The 23,615-nt window shown below is 45.8% G+C and overlaps 1 protein-coding gene across 3 annotated transcripts in view; it reads left to right on the top strand.

Annotated features, from left to right (window-relative positions):
* Positions 1–23,615, top strand: part of adgrd1 (adhesion G protein-coupled receptor D1) — a 243,831-nt gene that overhangs the window by 14,773 nt on the left and 205,443 nt on the right. For all 3 annotated transcript variants that reach the window (XM_043715336.1, XM_043715334.1, XM_043715335.1), the window contains 7 exons: positions 4,602–4,859; positions 6,650–6,732; positions 6,858–7,010; positions 8,364–8,423; positions 10,812–10,932; positions 13,979–14,086; positions 21,546–21,621. In XM_043715336.1, coding sequence (XP_043571271.1) covers positions 4,602–4,859; positions 6,650–6,732; positions 6,858–7,010; positions 8,364–8,423; positions 10,812–10,932; positions 13,979–14,086; positions 21,546–21,621 — 859 coding nt within the window. The remainder of the gene's footprint in view (positions 1–4,601; positions 4,860–6,649; positions 6,733–6,857; positions 7,011–8,363; positions 8,424–10,811; positions 10,933–13,978; positions 14,087–21,545; positions 21,622–23,615) is intronic.

Here is a 23,615-nt window from a genome sequence, read left to right as displayed (position 1 = left end):
CTATGTGGAAAGGAGCCCTGTGACTGGTCTGAGCCAGATCAATAATCAATACAAAAAGCATGACATTATCTGGAAAGGCCCTATCCCAATAGTTGTTGAAATGACCTTGAATTCCAGTTTGAAGGTAACGTTGGAATTAAACTGGCTGCTTGATGAGCCCACGGGGAGTTCGGAGTTCGGTATGGTGAGGTGGTGTAGGGAGCTGTGGGGAATGAGTTCACTGCTGGTCCCGGCTACTGAATGTTACAAGGTGGTCTGGAAATGAATCCACACTCGAGTTGAAACTCATCCCCCACCCACAGACAAAACACGCTGAGTTGGGGGGGGGGGCGTCAACTGAAGACGTTAAAGGCTGTGATCAATTGATTTCCTGTAGGGTGATGGTTTTGAGAGACATGGAACCAGATCAAGTTGGTGGCAGTGGTAGGGTGGGAAGTATTTGAGCTCTTACTTCCACTCAGCTGGCTAGCGGAATCCTTCCTGGTCTCTTCATTTCTCTCTTGTGTAAAATTTCACCTTTTCTGCACTGGTGGGGGGGGGGGGGGGGAATGGCGGGGGGTGTTGGGGTGGTGCTAGAAGGCAGTTACAAGGGCCCCAACAACGGGAGCAACATGGTGGAACCAGGTGCCTATTCCTTGTGGCCATGGCTTTATCGAAGGCTTCCCCATTGGTGGGTGTGGTCAGTCCCTCCTGGTGATGGGTATAGTGGTGGTGGCGGCATGGTACTCTTGCTTTGTTCCTTGTTGCTATGGTGTAGCTTTGGGCAGTGACTGAATTGGCAATATCTCCACCATTGTGACTTGGTGGGTGTGTTTGGACTGTCCCTCCTTGCTATGGTGGTGATGCAGTGACAGGGTGGGGCCCATCGAGTAGCAGTGGAGTCCCATAGCCTCTCCATAAACCCAGGGGCCGTGGAGAAAACAAAAAATGAACTTTGTCCTAACTTTGTCTCAATTCTGTCAATTTATAATTTCTGTAATTGAAATGGTGCCAGATTACGACTATTTTTGCACATCTCTCTGTGTTTTCAACAACACAATTGACTATAAATTGCTATTCTGTTTCAGAAATGGTTATGATTTGGAGATGGACTGGGGTGTACAAAGTTAAAAATCACACAACACCAGGTTATAATCCAACAAGTTTCATTGGAAACACTAGCTTTTGGAATGATGCTCCTTTATCAGGTTGTTGTCCAACAGATCAGTCCTGACCACCTTGAACAGACTCAGTGGGCTGAATAGCCTCCTCTGCTGTGTACGTGATGGTGGTGTCCTCACGTGTAATGGTAACATCCATGTCGATGTTCTGACATGTCTTGCAGTGATTGCCCTGACAGGGTTGCTTGGTAATGTGGTCGATGTTGTCCTGAAGGCCGGGCAGTTTGCTGTGAGTGATGGTCCATTTAAGGTTTGGTGGTTGTCTAAAGGCGAGAAGTGGAGGGTAGGGAAGGTCTTGGTGAGGTGCTCATCCTCATCGATAATGTGTTGCAGGCTGCAAAGAACATGGTGTAGTCTTTCCACTCTAGGGAAGATGATGAAGGGTACCCTACTGGTCACATCCAGTGTCGGTCTTCTGAGGAGGTCATTGTGGTTTTTTGCTGTAGCACGTTGGAACTGCCGATCGATGAGTAGAGCAATTTATCCCGTTTTTATGAGCGTGTCCTTCAGCATCTTCAGGTGTCTGTGGCGTTCCTCCTCATCTGAACAGATCCTCTGTATGTGCAGGCCTGTCTTTAGGGGATGGCTTCTTTAACATTTCAGATGTAGGCTTGCTCGCTGAGCTGAAAGGTTCATTTCCAGATGTTTCATTATCCTATTAGGTAACATCTTCAGTGGATCTCACGCGAAGCAATGCTGAAAATCCCTGCTTTCTATTTATGTGTTTGGGTTTTTTGGGTGAGTGATGGCATTTCCTGTGGTGGTGATATTTCCTGTGATGAAGTCACTTCCTGTTTCTTTTCTCAGGGGGTGGTAGATGGGGTCTAAATGACATCACCAACCCAAAGGACCCAAACATATAAATAGAAAGCAGGAAGTTTCAGCATTGCCTCGCATGAGGCCCACTGAAGATGTTACCTAGTAAGGTAATGAAATGTCTGGAAATGAACCTTTGAGCTCAGCGAGCAAACCTACATCTGAAACCTCAACCTGAGCTGCAAATCTTCTCAAAATTCTTTAACATGTTTAGGGTGGAAGCTAGAGAAGTGCAGCATTGTGAGGTTATCTGTGGGCTTGCAATAGAGTGAGGTACTGAGATGTCCATTCTTGATGGAGATGTGTGTGTCCAAGAATGAGACTGATTCTGAAGAGTAGTCCATGGTAACTCTGCTGCTGGGATGAAACTTTGTTGATATCACGGTACAGTTGTTTCAGTGACTCCTTGCCATGGGTCCAACCTCTGCAAGAGATGTCAGATTATCGACACGGACACTACCACCATCACACGTGGAAACACCACTCACCATGTACACGGCAGGTACTCATGTGACTCAGCCAACATTATCTACCTCATACACTGCAGGCAAGGATGCCCTGAGGCAAGGTACATTGGTGAGACCGAGCAGACATTACGATAACGGATGAATGGGCACCGCATGACAATCACCAGGCAGGAGTGTCCCCTCCCAGTTGGGAACAGGTCAGCAATTCGGGATATTCAGCCTCTGATCTTTAGGTAAGCATCCTCCAAGGGTGTCTTCAAGATAAACAACAATGCAGAATCGCCGAGCAGGAACTGATAGCCACGTTCCATAGCCATGAAGACAGCCTCAACTGTGATCTTGGTTTCCTGTGGCGCTACATGTGACCCACCAGACTGTTCTATACCTGTAAGATCTTCCTTACTGTTCTGTTTTGACACCATCGCCTTCATAAATTGTTATGATCTCTCAGCCTGAATTAGTTTATACGGCTTTGGATTAATTATCACTTTGGTTAGACCCTCAGCATGTGACTCTTCTACTTAACATGTTATTTCAGTCATTTGGTTTGTCTCCAGCACCATCTTATTTATGATTATTTGTAATGATCTCTGTGCCTCATTTAGTCAGATTATAGGTCACCCCTTCGCTTGTTATTCAGCTGTTGACACGTTACTCACATCTGTAAAGACTTTATTATAGAAAACTGCACTCTCACCATTTGTATGATCTGTCGATCTCTCTGATTATAAACTCTGGGTCTGTGTGCTTCTCTCTCACTTCACCTGACAAAGGGGCAGTGCTCTAAACGCTTATGATTTCAAATAAGCCTGTTGGACTATAACCTGGCTTAATTATTTAAAACATGGCTCCGTGACTGTAGCTTTTCCTGCTGAACTATTAATCTCTTTTGTACCTGGTTCATGTCTCAAAACCAACCAGATGTGTGTGATTGGACTTGCTGCCAATTGAAGGATCTGGAGAGAGTTACTAACAAATGTCTCAGGGCGAGAGGAGTGAAGCCTCCGTTGATGCTAATTGAGAGTGAAGCACTGAGGGCAGTGTTTCCAACACAGTGTAGGGGCTCAGTAAAAGTCTAAGTGAAGTTACTGCCTTAAACTTATTCTCAATTGTCTGTTGGCTTTTCAGTTTTCTGTACAGTGTGAAGCCTTTGAGAAAACTTTACTTGATTTTACAGCCTTTCAATTTTCCATTGAGAAATGTTGACAGTGTATCTTTGTTTTAATTTATCTGGAACTGTTTTACAAAAGGTCCAACAGGGAATACAGAATTATTTAAACTGTGCAAAGTTACAGCTCCAACTACTCAAGGGGACACTGATGAGAAATTGCATTAACGTGATCTCAAAGTGAGTTTTTAAAATAAGGTAGGCTGGGTATGAGATATACTCGATAGGCAGAGGGCTGGTTTCTCAAGGTTTTCTCTGTTTGTATACGCACAGCACTTTCTCCTGCAATATCTTCTACTCAGGAGAAAGTGAGGAGTGCAGATGCTGGAGATCAGAGTCGAGAGTGTGGTGCTGGAAAAGCACAGCAGGTCAGGCAGCATCCGAGGAGCAGGAAAATCAACATTTTGGGCCGGAGCCCCTCATCAGGAATAAGGCTTGTGGGTCGGGGCTGAGAGATATCTTCTACACAGGCTATTTCCTATTGTCAGGGAATTGCAAAGATGCATGTTTTTCAGTGTGTGCTTGTCTGTCTATTCACAGGATTACCATTCTCTGCTGACAATCCTGTGGCTATATTCAGGTGACCCACTGCTGTCCAACCTGCTGCAAGAGGAGATGATGGCGTAGTGATATTATCACTGAGTAATGTTCTGCATCTTTGGTTCAAATCCTGGTGTGGCAGGTGGTGGGATTTAAATTTTCTTAATCTGGAATCTAATGACAACTATTTTCAATTGTTGGAAAAATCCCATCTGGGTCACTAATGTCCCTTAGAGAAAGAAACTGCCATCCTTACCTGGTCTGGCCTACGTGTGACTCCAGACTCACAGCAATGGGGTTACCCTCTGGGCAATAAATACTGGCCTGACCTGTGACTCCCACCTCCCATGAAAGAAAACATCTGTAGCTCAATCAAACAAGTAAGAAAATTGCAAACCGGAAAAATGACTGTTTAGTTTGGAAGCTTTACTTCAGCTCATTGTGTTCCAGGTCCTGAATGGACACACATTCTGTTCACATGGACCCCTGGAGGTGGTCTAAAGATTTATGTTAATGGTACGTTCAGCACCAACGATACGCGTGGGGAGATAGCTGAGGGATATGAAAGTCCGAATGCTAACCTGGTGGTGGGCACAAAGAATGAGCAATCATACCGTCGCTATGTGACCGGATCATTCGATGAGTTTGTGATTTGGGAGCGAGCACTCTCCCCCCATGAGATTCAACTCTACTACAATGCGACAACAGGTAAAGGGATGGGCAAACCAGGAGATATGTTGATATTCTGTATGTGTAGATGGTACCTTTCCCTCTCTCACGGTGTCCCGGAGCATTGCCCATGCTGTAGTGACATACATCTCAAAGTCCCTTGTTGACTGTGAATACCTTTGGGGTGTCACAATGGGAAACACCAGAATGTTAAAGGCTAGTGGGATAGAATCTAGGCATGGCCTTTCATCAGGTCAAAGGTCTGCTCCAATTTCAGAATAATAAACAGAGATTGCTGGAAAAGCTCAGCAGGCCTGGCAGCATCTGTACAGAGAAATCAGGGTTAACATTTCAGGTCCAATCTGTTCCAATTTACTCATCACAACATCTACCCCCACTGATCCCTTGTTCCCCATAGAACCAAAGCCAATACAGCTGGAATAGGCCAATTGGTCCTTCATGCCTATTACACCATTCAATATGATCATAGTCGATCATCCCTATTTCTGATTCCTCCCCATACCCTTTGATCCCCTTTGCCCTAAGAACCCTTTCTACCTCCTTGAAAACATTCAATGTTTTGGCCTCAACCTCTGTGGCAGTGAATCCCACAGGCTCCCCCACTCTCTGAGTGAAGACATCTCTCCCCATCTCAGTCTGAAATGGCCCACCCAGTGTCCTTAAGACTGTGACTCCTGGTTCTGGACTCTCTGGTTACCTGCCTTTAGTGACCCTTTCATTCATATAGCGCCTTCACCTGGTCCCACTTGGCTTCAGGCATTCTAGAAGGTAGTATTTGGATGACACATGGAGGTCAGAGAAGTGGGATCTAAATGATTCAGAATTGGTTAACTGCACGCCTGGCTTGTAATGTCAACAGCGTGGGTTCAATTCCAACACCAACTGAGGTTACCATGAAAGACTCTCCTTTGCAACCTCTCCTGGGGTGTGGTGACCCTCAGGTTAAACCACCACTCAGCCATCTCTCTCTCTAATGATAGAACAGCCCTATAGCCTGGTTGGACTGTAGTGGTTTTATGTTAATCCAAATGGTTACTTTTCTGGGACATATTGTTGTGGACTAGGCCAGACCACTCAAAACATTTTTGAGCAGACAGCTAAGACTATAACTTTGCAATTTGTTTCGGTAAGTGTACAGTGAAAATTACCTGGAGTAAGTTAGCGAGGTTGACTATAAGGTTTAAAATAGACAAAACAAAATTCACATAATTATGCAATGAAACACAAAGAACAGAATAAGGAACCCCTCCAGAACTCAGTCTCTCCAAACTAGACTTAATTATGCTGTTCTGAATATACACAACAGTCCCAATTAGCAAACACCCTTTAAAGCACGGTACTAAAAAGGGTCAGATACTTACAGGTTAAGGTTAGAAGGGCAGATGAGAGAGTTTCCACACAACTTGCTGTTGAAATCCCAACCAGTTCTGGACTGAAGTAAACTGCTCCGCTAGAGAGCTGATCATGCTCCTTTCATTATACAGGTCACTTCTAAAACATGACCACTTTGGTCTGAAGTCTCATCTGTTTACATATAAACAAGAGGCCTCTCAAAATCCTTTTCATCTCTGTCCCAAACCAGACTGATCGGAGCCCGGCCTGGTTAATTACTCCTCTGAGAAACATCAAGGACAGAATCTCCTTGAGCTCAGGAACAGCTTTTTGGAAAAAATGGGACTAGCTTTGTGACAATGTTCTCCTGTAGATTTCTTTACTTCCTTTAATTGTGGATTTTATTAACTTTCTTAGCTGTAGAAATAATGTGCGATCAGAATCATGAACAACTGACCATCATCATCTCTCCCCAGGGCCCCATGGTTGTCAAACTGAGAGTGTCTCCCTGTCACCCCAGGGGCATTTGGATTCTCGTCCTCTCACAACAGATGTTCCAGTAAGTCTCTGAATGGAATTACTTTTGCTCTGAATTATTCTACACACGGTTCTGAGGTAGGATCGAGGCAATGTGAATCAGTTCTTAATGATCGAATCACATCAATTTATTTTTATTCTTTCCAGCTGTCTACAGTTGCTGCTTCCCCCAGGACAGTCACTCGTGAAAAGGAAACAGAGAGTCGCCAGTCTCCAGTCACCCCTGATGGCCTCCTGGATTCCTCCTTAGTCCTCCCCAATGAAACATTGCCACATTATACTGCCTCCAATCTGACTGAGGTAATGTCTATCTGCAAAGTAATAATCACACCATTGGACACTTGTGCTGGGATCTGTGAGCAGCATCTGGATGGAAGTGAAGTTTTGACGTCTATGTCTAACCAAGGTTGACTTAGAGTCATAGAGATGTACAGCACGGAAACAGACCCTTCGGTCCAACCTGTCCATGCCGACCAGATATCCCAACCCAATCTAGTCCCACCTGCCAGCACCCGGCCCATATCCCTCCAAACCCTTCCTATTCATTTACCCATCCAAATGCCGTAAGGTCACCCCTCGGCCTCCGATGCTCCAGGGAAAACAGCCCTAGCCTATTCAGCCTCTCCCTATAGCTCAGATCCTCCAACCCTGGCAACATCCTTGTAAATCTTTTCTGAACCCTTTCAAGTTTCACAACATCTTTCCGATAGGAAGGAGACCAGGATTGCATGCAATATTCCAACAGTGGCCTAACCGATGTCCTGTACAGACGCAACATGACCTCCCAACCCCTGTACTCAATACTCTGACCAGTAAAGGAAAGCATACCAAACGGCTCCTTCACTCTCCTATCTACCTGCGACTCCACTTTCAAGGAGCTATGAACTTGTTTATTTTTTTTTTAAATTCTCTCATGGGATGTTGGTGTCACTGGCTGGGCCCAGTATTTATTGCTTGTCCCTAGTTGCCCCTTGAGAAGGTGGGGCTGAGCTGCCTTGAACTATTGCAGTCCTACAATGTCCTTCAAGAGGGAACTCTGGGGTTTTGGAGATGGTTATTTTTTGGCGCCTGTGTGGCATGAATAAGATATCAAAACTGAAGCAGGCCATTCAGCCCATCGAGTCTGCTCTGTTAGTCAATGAGCTCATTGCTGACCTGATCATTCTCAACTCTACTTCCCTGCCTCATGACCCTTGATTCTCTTTCTGATTAAAAATCTATCCATGCAGCCTTGAATATACTGAACAACCCAGCCTCGACAGCTCGCTCTGGGATAGAGTTCTATTGATTCACTCCCCTCTGATGAAATTCCTCCTCGTCTCTGTCTGAAATGGGAAACTCTTACTCTGAGATTTGCCCTCTGCTCCTAAACATTCCCACATTAAAAAAAAATTCAATTCAGCTTCCACCACGGTGGGATTTGAATCCAGCTCATTACCCTGAGCCTCTTGTTGTTGCTCCTGTAACATCTTGTCACAATCTTCATGGTGCTATCTAAATGCAAGTCCTTCAGTAGCAGTAGTATGTTGTCAGGTCCCTGTCACAGTCACAGGTGAGCTGCTGGAGTCCTGCTCGGTGTTGTACAGGTTATTGAGCGCAGTGTCTTTGGGTCCAGGGCCAATCACTAACTGGATTTGTTTGTTGTTTCTCTAGAACTTTCTGCAGACTGTCAGTGAAGTTCTGGCGTTGCCCAGTTGGAGTGGAACAGCAGAGGTGAGACATGTTTACTTGCCCTGTGCTCATCCTGAAGTAGATAATCATGACTTTCTCTTCAGAGTGTTTCATTAGCATATCATAATTGAGGAGAAATAGCAACCAATTTGTGCACAGGAAGATCCCATGAACATGATGGATACACATTGGCTCCAGGGAGAGCCCCCCCTGCTGAGTCCAGAACAGTATGACAGGCTGGAGCAGAAATAAGCCATTTGGCCCATCAAATCTTCTCCGTCACTCAATGAGATTGTGGCTGATCTGATAATCCTCAATTCCACTTTCCTTCCTCCCCCCCCGCCCGCCGAACCCTTGAATCTCCCCTTTCTGATTAAATCAAATGTCTGTCTCAGCCTTGAATATACTTAATGCCCCAGCCTCAACAGCCCTCTGTGGTAAAGAATTCCACAGACTCACTCCCCCCAGAGAGAAGACATTCCTTCTCACCTGTCTGAAATAGGTGTCCCCTTATTCTGACACAATACTGTCTGATTCTAGACTCTCCCACAAGGGGAAACCGCCTTTCCACACCGACCCTTTTAAGTTCCCTCAGACTCATCCAAACAAAGTTTCCTCTCATTCTTTAAAACTCAATGACTGCAAGCCCAACCTGCTCAACGTCTGCTCACAAGGAATTCCCTCCCTCCCTGGGACCAGCCTTCTCAGGGACAGCTTCCCAGTGCCAGACAATCTTTCCTTGGAGTGGAAAAGAGTGGTGCTGGAAAAGCACAGCAGGTCAGGCAGCATCCAAGCAGCAGGAGAGTCGACGTTTCAGCATAAGCCCTTCATCAGGAAGTCCTCACTTTCTATGTATCTTTCCCTGGATTGGGGTCCAAGACATACACTATTAGACATAGTTTCCTTTCTCCCATGTGACCACTCCCATCGGTCTCTTGCATCTCTCGTTCAACCTTACTCTGCAGTAAGGTTCTATTGGTTATTTCCCTAATCATCCTGTTCAAGCACGTTACTACACAACTCTGTAGCAGCTGGCTCATGAACATGGCCCACCTGGCTCAGAGGTACAGACACTACCACTGTGCCACATGAGCTCTTCAGTGCTGCATTACTCTTAATTGGCACGCTTATAATGACAGACATTGTGTATAACATTGAGTATACCAAGTTGTAGCTGTATAAAACTTTACTGGAGTCACATTTAGAACGTAGTGTGTAATTCTGGTGCCACACCATAGGAAGGACATGGAGGGTTTGGAGAGGGTGCAGAAAAAGCTTCCCAGGATATTGCCTGGGTTGGAGTGTATTAGCTACAACGAGAGTTTGGACAAACTTTGATTGTTTTCAGTAGACCGTCAGAGGCTGAGGGAGTGACCTGATAGAAGTCTGTATGAGAGGCGTGGGTAGGGTGGATGGTTGGGTGGAAATATCAAATACAAGGGGGGACAGGTTTAATGTGAGAGGGGAAATGTTTAAGGAAGATGTGTGAGGCAAGCTTTTGACACAGGGGGTGTTAGGTGCCTGGAAGGCACTATCAGGGGAGATGGTAGAAGCAGATAGGATGCCAATGTTTAAGAAACACTTAGACAGAAACATGAATAGGCAGGAAATAGAGTATTAAAGATCCCAGGGACAGCCAGAGAGAGAGGGAGAAGGGGAGAGAAGCAGATGAGTTTAGTTTAGAATGGTGTCATGGTTTGCATGGTCATGGTGGGCCAAAGGGCCTGTTCTGTGTTGTACATCTTGTCATCTGATCGAAGGAAGGACTAACAGAGATAGTTGTGTTGACATAAAACACCCAGGATTGGCTTTGTATTTTGGCTATGAGGTTGAAATGGAATTTACTGAAGAAAAGCTGCAGCTTTTAAAAAGAAATTCTGGTGAGTCCCAGACGTAGAGAAAACCACTAATACTCCAGCATTTTGTCATAACCTCCAAGTGTCTGAAAATACTTCACAGTTACATACTGTTAAAGTTCTGCAAAGGGAACAAATTCTACACAGGGAGATCCCACAGCTAGCACTGTCTGGATACATGTATATTTCTTTTTCAGTCGTGCTGTGGGATCCTTTACAACTCTCTGAGAGGGCAGATGGCACTTTGATGGGAAGACGTGTCTGTGATGGAGACAGTGCCTCTGACAGTGCAGCACTCCCTCAGGCCTCCCTGTACTGCAGTGTTTGTCTTGATTCTCAAGTTCCAGGCTTTGGAACTGAACCTCCTAAATGAGAGCATGATCCACTGAGGCCCCACTAACTCAGCTGAGGTCCTGCACTGTACTCCTTTGGATTTTATTCTGTTTGTATGAATTACACAGCATTGTTTATATCATTTACCATCTTTCTTGTGCTCTTCTGGTTTTAGTCTGTATGTTTATGCAGTGTCTGTAAGAGCGAGGTTGTATTGGGATGTTATGTGTTTTGTCCCCAGTCAGTGACTGTGGTCAGTGGTTTGATTGACACGGTCGACAAAGTCATGATTAGAGTGGCCAGCAGCCTGGAGGGAAGCCCCAGCTCAGCTGTCAGCATTGAGGGACGGTCTGATGTCGCAGGTATGTGTCTGCCCACTCTGTTTATGCCCAGCTCGATTCTGTCCACCACCCACCCTGGTCAAAGGGTAGGGGCAAAGAAACACAAACAGATTCATTGACCTGAACAAATACTGACCTGGACATAATCTACAGGCACACACGCACACACGCACGCACACACGCACCCACGCACGCACACACACATACATACACACACACACACATACATACACAGAAACATGCCCACACATCGTCATGAGCAAACACCCATGTAGGCACACATAGACGCACACACAACACACACAACACACACAACACACACAACACACACAAACACATCGTCATGAGCAAACACCCATGTAGGCACACATATAGACGCACACACAACACACACACACACACACACACCCCGAATGAGTTGTTGTAAACTCGGTTTCTCTCTGTACAACAGATATCAGACCTACTGAGTTTTTCCAGCACTTTCTATTTTTGTTTCAGATTTCTAGTACTTGCAAGATTTTTCTTTTATTGTTCATTTCTTTGTGCTTTTATTTAATTATGTTGTGCTGTTCCTTTTTAAATGTTGCTGTGTTCCATTCTGGTTGAGAATCCCTGATTTAAACATGAATTCATTAGTTCGGTCTCTGCAGGTGATTCACTGAGTGTTCTTAGTGCGTTCTGATCCAGACTTCCAACAGCTGAGGTGGTCCTTTCCCTCTTCAGTCCTGAGTCAGATCCTGTTCAGACCTCTCAGAACATTATTCCCTTCTTTGTGTTAATATGGAACTGATGCAGCATCATGTAACAGTAACCTCTGACTGAGTCTGTGTTACCAGCCCTTTCCCTCTTGGTCTCAGTTTAATTTAAGATTTACCACCTGACACCTGGAAAAAGTGAATTTACCTGGAGATTATATTGTCTTCATATTGTGTTGTTTTGTTATGAGCAAACATTAAAGCAACAGCTGATGAAAATTCAAACATATCTTTAAAATTACAAATGAAATTATACCCAAATTTGACTACTAAGGTACTCATTCACTATTGAAGGGAAATTATAGCGATCAGTTTCCACACCGTGAGTTCCCACAAACAGCAATGGTTTGGTCATTTGCCTTTGAAGTATTTGAGGATCAGTTCTCGGCTGAGTGTAATGGGAATAATAGTGTAACAGCACAGCTGCATGGAGGGTCTGTGCATGCTGTGTGTGTGTGTGGTCACACGGACTGGGGAGGTCTGCATGGAGGCAGGAAACATGAGAGGGAGCACAGCGAAGGAGAAATCCCATTAGAGGATTGACATTGAGCTGAGAGGATCGACAAGACCTCCAGTTATGGTGTTCCCTACACAGCTCTGTCATGTTTCTGGTTGAAATGACCTGACTGGCTGTGAGTTTAGTGAGATGAGGTGAAACATCTTGACTCTTGAGGGTTGTACGGATTTGGAATGTGCTGCCTGGGGGGAGTGTGGGAGGTGGATGCCACAGGGGTTCAGAAGAGAGCTGGAGCTTTACCTGAAAGTGATCTATTTCGAGGTCTATGGGGATAGGGCTGGACAGTGGGGAGTAGCAGGGTGGCTCTTTCAGGAGCTGATACAGACACAAAGGGCTCCTTCTGTGCTGTAAAATTCTATGATTCTATAAAGATCATGGGTATCTTTGTATATCAGTTGCAGAAGGTGAGCTTTGTAGGTGCAGTGGGCAGTGATGAAGGCAAATGGTACTTTGGCCTTCATAGTGAGAGGGTTTGAGTGCAGGAACAGGAATATCTTGCTGAGACCACATTTGATGTATTATGTGCAGTGTTGGTCTCTTTATTGAAAAAGGAGTGTAACAAAGGTTAACCAGACAGATTCCTGGGATGGCAGGACTGATGTGTGAAAAGAGACGGGATTGGTTCGGATTATATTCACTGGTGTTTAGAAGAATGAGGGGAATCTCATAGAAACCTATAAAACCCTAACAAGGCTAGACGGAGGGGGGGGGGGAAGGAATGCAGGAAGGGCACTCCCAATGACCAGGGAGTGCAGAACCAGGGGTCACAGTGTAAGGAGACGGAGTAATCTGTTTAGAACTGAGCTGATGAGAAATGTCTTCACCCAGAGAGTGGGGAGCCTGTAGGATTCCCTACCACAGGAGGAAGGCAGGACCAAATGATTATATATGATTCTGAGAAGTAATTGAATATAGCACTTGGAGCGCAAGGGATCAAAGGATTTGGGGAGAAGCAGGAACAGGTGATGGGGTCAGCCATGACCATAATGACTGGCAGAGCAGGCTTCTGGAGCTGAATGGCCTCCTCAGTTTGCTACTTTTCTATGTTTTGTAAATATTTATCCAATTCCCTTTTGAAAGTTCCTCTACAAGCAATCCATTCCTCCAATGTAGTCCTTTCAGGCAGCCCATTCTCGAACTCAGCAACTCAGTGTGTGAAAGAAACACCTCACCCCATCTCCTTCTTCATTCCTTGGTGTTTAGATTTGCCAGCAGTTCCTCCATCAGTACACCGGGCGGCACGGTGGCACAGTGGTTACTCCCACAGTCCAAAGATGTGCAGGTCAGGTGAATTGGCCATGCTAAATTGCCCCTAGTGTTAGGTAAGGGGTAAATGTAGGGGTATGGGTGGGTTGCGCTTCGGCGGGGCGGTGTGGACTTGTTGGGCCGAAGGGCCTGTTTCCACGCTGTAATGTAATCTTGTAATCTCGTAATCTCTAATCAAAAACCGCAGTGATTGTGAACACCTTGGATTAAAGATTTCCTTATCTTTCTCCACTCTAGGGAGAACACTAGCAATTTCTTCAAGTTCTGTACACTCACTGAACTCTCCCTTCCCTGGTTCAATTTCCCTGCCTAGGAGCCCCCCTAGGGTGGGGGACTTGGCGTTTATTCCCAGAGACCGACGTTAGCAGCACAGACTCTGTCAAACTGTGTCATAGAGCCATAGAGATGTACAGCGTGTCCTGAGTGGTTATGGTCACACAGACACCGTCAGACTGAATTGGGTGGAGTTTATTGCACGTACTGGAAGTGGAGAATAATGTCTAACTAATTGATTTCTTTCTGGTTATAGATTACTCCTTAGTTAAAGTTCCAGATGGCTCAAGTCTGACCAGTTATCGGTTCCCAGCGCGAGGAATGAGCTTCATCTTGGTCCCGGGGGAGGCTTTCCACAGGAAAAGTAAGCAGCTTTTATCGAAATGTGTCGTTAATAAACTAATACTAGTTCAGTTTTTCTGTCAAGTTTTTTTCATTCCCTCATGGGACATGGCTGGGCCCAGCATTTATTGCCGTGTCCCTAGTTGCCCCTTGAGAAGGTGGGGGAGCTGCCTTCTTGACCCACTGCAGTCCATGTGCTGTGGGTAGACCCACAATGCCCTTAGGGAGTGAATTCCAGGATCTGACCCAGCGACACTGAAGGAACGGTGATATATTTCCAAGTCAGGACGGTGAGTGGTTCAGAAGGGAACTTGCAGGGGATGGTGTTCCCATGTATCTGCTGCCCTTCTCCTTCTAGATGGAAGTGGTCGTGGGTTTGGAAGGTGCTCTCTGAGGATCTTTGGTGAATTTCTGCAGTACATCTTGTAAATGGTACACACTGCTGCTACTGAGCGTCAGTGGTGGAGGGAGTGGATATGGTGTCAATCAAGCCGGTTGCTTTGTCCTGAATGGTGTTGAGTTTCCTGAGTGGATTTGCCCTCATCCAGGCAAGTGGGGAGTATTCCATCACACTCCTGACTTTTGCTTTGTAGATGGTGGACAGGCTTTGGGGAGTCAGGAGGAGAGTTACTTGCTGCAGTATTCCTAGCCTCTGACCTGCCCTTGTAGCTGCAACATTAGTATGGCGAGTCCAGTTTAGTTTGTGTGTCGAGATACCTTCAGCTGTCTTATTGCAGAATGGGATTTGGTATGTTACAGTTGTGACAATTTGTGTAAATGAGGCTGCTGACATTTCTTGTTCTTAATCCTTTTCCCCAGATGGTTTAAGCTATGACAGGCCGGGAGCAGGGGGTGGAGCTCTCTAGATAGGTGTCCTGAAAATTCATGTCAATGGTTGTCAAAACTCAGTCTCTCTTGTATGTCAAATGATCTCTCTGCCATTATCGGGGGAGGCAATGGTATTAATCACTGGACTATTAATCCAGAAACACAGCTGATGTTCTGGTGACCCAGGTTCAAATCTCCCCACTGCAAATGGTGGAATTAGAATTCAATAAATATCTGGAATTCTAATTTCCAGAGTCTAATGATGGCCATGAATCCATTTAGGGAAGGAAACTGCCATCCTTACCTGGTCTGGCCTACATGTGACTCCAGACCCACAGCGATGTGATTGAACCTTAACCGCCCTCTGGGCAATTAGGGATGGGCAATAAATGCTGGACTAGCCAGCAACGGTCTTCATCCCTTGGATGAATTGAAAAAAACAATCATTTGAATTCTTCACTTTCAAACAGAAGTGTGGGTGTTCTGGAAACCCTCCATGGAATGAACAATTAATGACCCATCCAGCACAACAGTGTGACTTTCTCACTGGGAGTTGAGGACCAAGCAGAGTCTTTCCCGATCCCACAGGGAATGTTTTGGGGTTTTCCATTGTCCCAGGGTTGCCTTTCTGCCCCCTTCCTTCTGAACCTGGAGGTGGAAAAGTCCCCTGTGTGAGAGCTCACCTTGCCAATGAGCCACTTGTTCACCTCCAGTGACTGTCTGTGTCAGGCAGGCAGTGGAGTGATGATATTGGCACCAAACACGAGAGTTACAATCAGCCTGGTCTGCTGCTCCACTCCTGCCCACTTAACCCATGCTTGTTTCTCCTTCCTCTATCCCTTCCCCTCAACTCCCCCCGAATCCCTAGAATTCCTAGTCAATTATATCACCATCAACTGAATTGGGACTAATTTTTCTTGGGCTTTTAAAATTTGATGAAAGGGTAAATTTATGTATGTTTTCTCCTGAGACTGAGTTCCAGCTGTCAGGAACAGGTTGTAAATTCACAGGAGTGACATTTGTAGGAATTGCTGGATTAAAATTAATCCTAGCCTTTGAACGGCACCAGTCAGTAATTTGCAACGTTTGGAAATTGACAGTGAAATTGGAAATGAAACATAACATTTCTCGTGTTTCTGTGAGTCATCAGAGAAAAGACAAGGCAGTTCCAGTGTTATCTTTGAAACATCCTTTAGAACCTTTGTCACATCCTGGAAACATCCTGAAAGACTGATTTGGTGAATCATTTTTGAAGAGGGTCACCTTTTTACATAATCAGATCTTCCAGCACAGAAAGAGGCCATTCAGCCCATCACTGCTCCTTGGATGAGTTACTCACTCATCATTGCCCTGATAATGTTGACCTTTCAAGTGTTTATTTGGTTTATTCTCTGTGAGAATACAGACAAATATATTCCAATATACAACAACTCGCTGCCTGAAGGAAATTTCCTTGCCTCTCTGCTTCCTTGTCTTTAATCTCCAACCTGTGGTTTCTAATCTTCCTGCCAATTGAAAATGTTTCTCCTTACTCAGTCTCAGTAAAGACCCTGACCTTCTCCTCTCTGTGGAGAACACCACCAGTGCCTCCACGCTCTGTGCGTTTGTTGATCTCCCCCATCTCCTGTGTGAATCTGGTTTGTTTGAAATTATTCGCCAAGTCCAAGAGAGACTGTCTGTGATCTCATGGCGTTTATCTGCTGTGGTGTGTGATTGATGCTTCAGTCTCCCTGCCTAGGCCCCCCCCTCCCTCCGGGACTGGGTGGGGGGAAGGGGTGTGTGGGGGGAGGGGGTTCCCTTTGTTTTATTGCCCGTCACTGTGAACACACATGGAGTACCTCAAGCGTTTATAGTTAATGGTTTACAGACGCTATCAGATTAAATCAGGTGGAATTCATTCCAGATGTATTTATTTTAACATGTTCCCTCTGCCCCACCCACCCAATTACATTGGGCTGTTTTTCCAATTATCTTCAATCTGTCCCCTCTGATTCCTGACCCTCCTTCCAAAGGGCACCCCTCCTCCCTGTCTGATCCAGCAAATTCCTTCCCAGTTGTTGTTGTGAAATTAACCAGGCCAGTGCATTGCAAGATCCAACTTCCAAACGTAAGATGAATGGGGAGTTGATCTGTTTCTGGTGTGGTTTCTGGTTCACCAAGACCATGCCATGCCAAAGGATGTTGCCTTGGGAGCTAGAATTGGCACATGGGGCGAATCTGGCACATTTATGAGGGACAATAGTGTTCCCTTACAGAATCTCAGAAATGTTCAGTTCCAGCAAGCCTGCACCAGCTCCCTGAATGTCAACACACCTTAACCAAGGATTCCAACACCCTCTACACCGCATTGTTAACAGGGCCCTCAGCTGTATCTGACCCATCTCCCATGCCACTACCCTCGCCCCTTCCCTTCCCTCCCAGAACAATGACAGGGTTCCTGTTGCCCTCACGTTCCACCCCTCCCAGTCTCCAAATCATAGGATCATCCTCCACCCATTTCCCCACCTCCAGCAGGATGGCACCACCAAGCACATCCCCTCCCCATTCCTCCTCATCTTTGTCTCAATTGTGCAACCCTTTATTCTGAGATGATGCTGTCTGGTCCTAGACTATCCCACAACAGGAAACAACCTCTCCACATCTACCCTCTCAGGTCTCCTAATAATCTTGACTGTTTCAATAAGCTCACCTCTCAATCTGCTAAACTCCAATGATTAAAGGCCCAAGCAACTCAACTGCTCCTCATGAGGCAGTCCCTCCACCCCCTGGGATCAGCCAAGGGAACAATGCCAGGAGATCTTTCCTGAGATGAGTGGGCTGTGGAGGGGGGCCCAGAGCAAGGGTTGGGCTTAAAATTAAAGCCACGTTGTTCAGCGATAACATTAAGGGAGCACGTCTTCATACAAAGGGCAGTCAGAGCCTGGAATGGTCTCCCTCAGAAAGCTAGCATCAGTGAAGGCTGATGAGAATTACTGAAACCAAACTGAGCGAATGAAATTCAATCTCAGATTAAAATGTGGAACAAGTTTGGAATGGTGTTTGACCTACTCCAATTCAAATGGAAATATTTATGTTTTTAAGAATGTCAAATCTCTTTCCTCAATCCCCTATTTTTGTCTTGCATTTTTCCATTGTTTAAAATATAGTCAGAGCTTAACATCTTGAATTACCTCCTAATTTAACAGGTTGAAATAAATAGAGTCTGAATGTAGTTTGGATGGTTCTGAAAACAGGTGCCTGTGGTTATAATTATTGGGAAGTCAGTAATTAGCTCTCGTTCAATAAAGAATGGTTGTTTTCATGATGTGTGTAACACATTAGCTATAGCATGAACAGACTAATTTCAAAAGACTCCTTTTACCATTGACAAGTTCTGCTGAGCTCTGCATTAAGCACTTAATGGTTGGCGTCCCTGTCCTCCGAGCTGGAGAGAGCTCAATGGAGTTTCTTGTGAGTCCTCAAACCTTGAAGAGGAACGTTGAAGCAGGAACGTGAGATAGCCCAGCATCAGGGAAAAGAAAATATGAGAGTTGCAGAGGGAAACTGCGATGTTGGAGCCGTAAGATGTGGGAGAGAATTTGCTGCATTCCGAGAAGAAGATGAATATTTAAGACCTTTGGCCCAAATGCCTAACCTTTCAAAAACTTGAAATGATCTAGTAGTGAATTTAACCAGCCTTCGCATGATGTGGACTTACTTTTCAATCTTTAATTACTCACTTCTGCTCAAATTAGCCAAATGTGCATCTGTCATGAATGGTCCTAGTTTAGATTAGTGTGGTGCTGGAAAAGCACAGCAGGTCAGGCAGCATCTGAGGAGCAGGAAAATCGACATTTCGGGCAAAAGCCCTTCATCAGGAATGGTCCTAGTTTGTCAGCTATTTCTGGAAAGAATTTTGTCATCAGATTGACCTGGGAGCCCAGGGTTGTAGATTTTGAATCTTGTGGTGTCAACTTTAGCCAATCACTATTTAACCTGTGGTCTCTCTCTGACCACTCTTTTCTGAATACATGTCCTCCTAAACCAAGTTGGTCACACTCTTACCACTGGAGGCTGCTTCAAATGGGGAGGCAGTAGTGGAGAATTTTATCACGAGAGCACTATTCTGAAAACACAGCTAATGTTCTGGGGACCTGGGTTTGAATCCTGCCATGGCGGATGGTGGAATTTGAATTCAGTGAAGAATCTGGAATTAAGCATCTAATGATGACCACGATTCCATTGTTGATTGTTGGTAAAACCCCATGTGGTTCTCTAATATCTTTTAGCCATGATGTGGAGCTGCCGGTGTTAGACTGGGGTGGACAAAGTTAAAAATCAATTAGGTGAAAGTGAGGACTGCAGTTGCTGGAGATCAGAGTCAAGAGGGTGGTGCTGGAAAAGCACAGCAGATCAGGCAGCATCCGAGGAGCAAGAGAATCGATGTTTCAGGCTGGAGCCCTTCGTCAGGAATGAGGCTGGGAGCCTCGGAATGGAGAGATAAATGGGAGGGAGGTGGGGCTGGGAGGAATGCAGCTGGGAGTGCAATAGGTGGATGGAGATGGGGGTAAAGTTGATAGGTCAGAGGGGAAGGTGGAGTGGATAGGTGGGAAGGAAGATTGACAGGTGGAGCTGGAAGTTTGAAACTAGGATGAGGTGGGGGAAGGGGAAATGAGGAAGCTGTTGAAGTCCACATTGATGCCCTGGGGTTGAAGTGTTCCGAGGCGGAAGATGAGGCGTTCTTCCTCCAGGCGTCTGGTGATGAGGGAGTGGCGGTGAAGGAGGCCCAGGACCTCCATGTCCTCGGCAGAGTGGGAGGGGGAGTTGAAATGTTAAAAATCGCACAGCACCAGGTTATAGTCCAACAGGTTTATTTAGAAGCACTAGCTAGTATTTCCAAATAAACCTGTTGGACTATAACCTGGCGTTGTGCGATTTTTAACAATGTTCTTTTAGGGAAGGGAATCTGCTGTGCTTACCTGGTCGGGCCTACAGCTCCCCTCCAACTGCTTTTCTTTTTTTATTTTTTTTTCTCTTGAGTTTGTTTTTGTCTCTCTGCTTACCACCTGTCCTAATCTTAGATGGTAGTGGTGGCAGCAAGAGCACAGCACAGCAAAGGGTGGGCACCCAGGGCGGCGGAGGGTGGGTGCCCAGGGTGGGTGCCCAGCGTGGAGGAGGGTGGGTGCCCAGCGTGGAGGAGGGTGGGCCCAGGGCGGGTGCCCAGCGTGGGGGTCCAGGGCGGAGGAGGGTGGGTGCCCAGGGCGGAGGAGGGTGAGCCCTTACCTACTTACTTACTTTGTTGGGTGAGCACAGGAGCTGACATCGGAATTGGTGGAAGCGATATCAGCGGGATAAGCTTAGTGGAATTCTTACCGTAAAATACTTGTGACAATAAAAACATTTGTTCACATGACTCCAGCATTTTTAAGGCAACAATAGAGAGATTTTTGAACATTAAAGGAATTAAGGGGTACGGTGAGAGGGTGGGTAAGTGGAGTTGTGTCCATTAAAAGATAAGCCATGATCCTACTGAATGGGAGAGCAGGCTTGACAGGCCATATGGTCTACTCCTATTTCTTATGTTTAACTGCCCCCATGGGCAATTGGGGATGGGTAATAAATGCTGGACTTGCCAGGGATGCTCACATCCTGTGAGTGAATTTTGAAAAAAATGACCTCAACCATTGGGGCCCCTTGTTTGACTGGATTGGTGGGAGGTGAGAGGGGATTGGGTTCAGGAATTTACCATCATTATTTCCATCACCCTGTGTTACCTCTGTCACTGAGACATGAGCCGACTGTGGCAACATCTCAATTGGGAGAAAGTGAGGACTGCAGATGCTGGAGATCAGAGTCGAGAGAGTGGTGCTGGAAAAGCACCGCAGGTCAGGCAGCATCCGAGGAGCAGGAGAATCGACATTTCAGGCCAGAGCCCTTCATTAGGAAGGAAGCCCTTTCCAAGCACCACATACTCAACTCCCAGCATTTCAATTGACCAGCTATGGGGTAGGGGGTGGCAGTAACAAGGTGACCTTGTGAGGGGAGCAGGTGTCACTGTAATATGATGGAAATCCTAGAGCTTGTCAGTGCTTTGGACAGATTACGAAAAGCATATTGAGTGCACTTGTAGAATCTTACACCTGGATCTAAGCTGCTTTCAGAGATGGCACTGAATTAGTAACTAAACATGCGTGAGGATTGAATCAAAGCAGAGGGGAACAGGAAATTAAAATACTGAAAGCAACTTTTACTCGCAGGAAGCCTATTGTTCCATCGCTGTGGCTTGTAATTTGCCAGCCTGTGCTACATTTCACTGTTTGATGTATTCTGCCCTTCCCATTTAAACCCTCTAACACTGATGGGTTTTTAATGAGCATTCCTATTTTTAGCTACAGTTACTTTTGGTTGGAATTTCACAATTAGATGTAAGAGGTAACAACTGAGTGATAGATACCCCCATGTTACAGAATTGGCATTGATGCCATTGTCTCTCACTAGCAGGGTAGTTGGTATAATGTCAGCCCATTAGAGAAACTGTGTGAGCTGTACACGCAAATTCATTGCTGGTCAAGCAGTCTCAAGAGAAAACATATTCTCCAGGTGAGAGATGACGGCATTTCACTTATTAATGTTGTTGTTTCTTTTCTCTACCCTCCCCTGTCCTCCACCTGCAGCTCAGACCACCATTGTCGGCTTACTGTACCATACTATGCACCAATACTACAAGCAGATTGACCCCCTGGAAACCAAGTAAGTGTAATGTTGCGTGCTGCTGCTGGCTAACCTGATAGTTTATTGCCAGCTGGTAATGGAACAGTGCGCATGTTACAGAGTGTACTGGCAAGTATTTGATAATGACTCTGTGGAGGATAATTCTGTTTCACATACGGAACAGAGAATGTTGGTGGGGAATTCTGACAATGGGACTTTTTTCAGTTTTGTGTCGGGCTCAGCTGGGAGAATCTGAAGTAGTGCCAAGCGTATAGCTAGGCTCCTGGTTTACAATATACCATGTTGTTCAATGCTGAGGAAGGAGGCAGGTACAGCAGGTGGTGAGGAAGGCAAGGGGTGTGTTGGCCTTCACAGCAAGATTAAAGTTAAAAATCACACAGCACCAGGTTATAGTCCAACAGGTTTATTTGGAAGCATTTGCTTTCAGAGCACCGCTCCTTCATCAGGTCATAGCAAGAGGATTTGAGTACAGGAGCAGGGATGTCTTGCTGCAGTTATACAGAGATCTTGGTGAGACCACTCCTGGAGTACTGTGTGCAGTTTGGGGTCTCCTTATCTGAGGAAGGATGTTCTGGTGATGGAGGGAGGGCAGCAAAGGTTTCCCTGACTGATTCCCGGGATGGCAGGAATGACCTATGAAGAATCAGTTAGGACGATAGAACTGGAGTTTGGAAGAAATGAGGCGTGAGCTCAAAGAAACCAGTAAAATTAGAACATAGAACATAGAAACATACAGCACAGGACAGGCCCTTCGGCCTACGAAATTCCACCAGGACTGGACAGAGTCAGGACCGGAAGGGTTTTCCTAATGACTAGGGAGCCCAGAACCAGGGGGTCACAGTCTAAGGATACAGGGTGGGCCATTTCGGACTGAGATGGGGAGAACTGTCTTCACACAGAGTGGGGGAGCCTGTGGGATTCTCTGCCACGGAATGTGTTTGAGGCCTAGACGTTGAATGTTTTCAAGAAGTTGTTATATATAGATCTAAGGGCTAAGGGATCAAAGGGTATGGGGAGGAAGTGGGAACAGGGGACTGAGTTGGATGATCGGCCATGATCCCATTGAATGGGGGAGCAGGCTCGAAGGGCTGAATGGCCTCCTCCTGCTCCTGTTTTCTATGTTTGACGTACACTGGCCCATCCAAGGGGAAAGGACAATTGCAAAGTGGGAATGCGAAACGCTGCTGAAGGAAATGTCTTCAAAGGTGTAATCTGGCCTGGTGGGTCACAAATCATAGTATGTTTACAGATGATAGCAGGTTTGGAGGTGGAGTGGACAGAGAAGAAAGTTACCTCAGATTTCAGCGGGATCTTGACCAGATGGGCCAATGGGCTGAGGAGTGGCAGATGGAGTTTAATTTAGATTAATGTGAAGTGCTGCATTTTGGAAAAGCAAATCTTAGCAGGACTTATACACTTAATGGTCAGGTCCTAGGGAGTGTTGCTGATAAAAGAGACCTTGGAGTGCAGGTTCATAGCTCCTTGAAAGTGGAGTTGCAGGTAGATAGAGTGAAGAAGGCGTTTGGTATGCTTTCCTTTATTGGTCAGAGTATTGAGTACAGGAATTGGGAGGTCATGTTGTGGCTGTACAGGACATTGGTTAGGACACTATTGGAATATTGTGTGCAATTCTGGTCTCCTTCCTATCAGAAAGATGTTGTGAAACTTGAAAGGGTTCAGAAAAGATTTACAAGGATGTTGCCAGGGTTGGAGGATCTGAGCTATAGGGAGAGGTTTAACAGTCTGGGGCTGTTTTCCCTGGAGTGTCGGAGGCTGAGGGGTGACCTTATAGAGGTTTACAAAATCATGTGGGGCATGGATAGGATAAATAGACAAAGTCTTTTCCCTGGGGTCAGGGAGTCCAGAGTTAGAGGGCATAAGTTTAGGGTGAGAGGGGGAGATAAAAAGAGACCTAAGGGGCAACTTTTTCATGCAGAGGGTGGTATGTGTATGGAATGAGCTGCCAGAGGAAGTGGTGGAAGCTGGTACAATTACAACATTTAAGAGGCATT

This window comes from Chiloscyllium plagiosum, chromosome 25 (genome assembly GCF_004010195.1).
Source record: "Chiloscyllium plagiosum isolate BGI_BamShark_2017 chromosome 25, ASM401019v2, whole genome shotgun sequence".
NCBI lineage: Eukaryota > Metazoa > Chordata > Chondrichthyes > Orectolobiformes > Hemiscylliidae > Chiloscyllium > Chiloscyllium plagiosum.
This window is presented reverse-complemented; position numbering and strand designations above follow the sequence as displayed.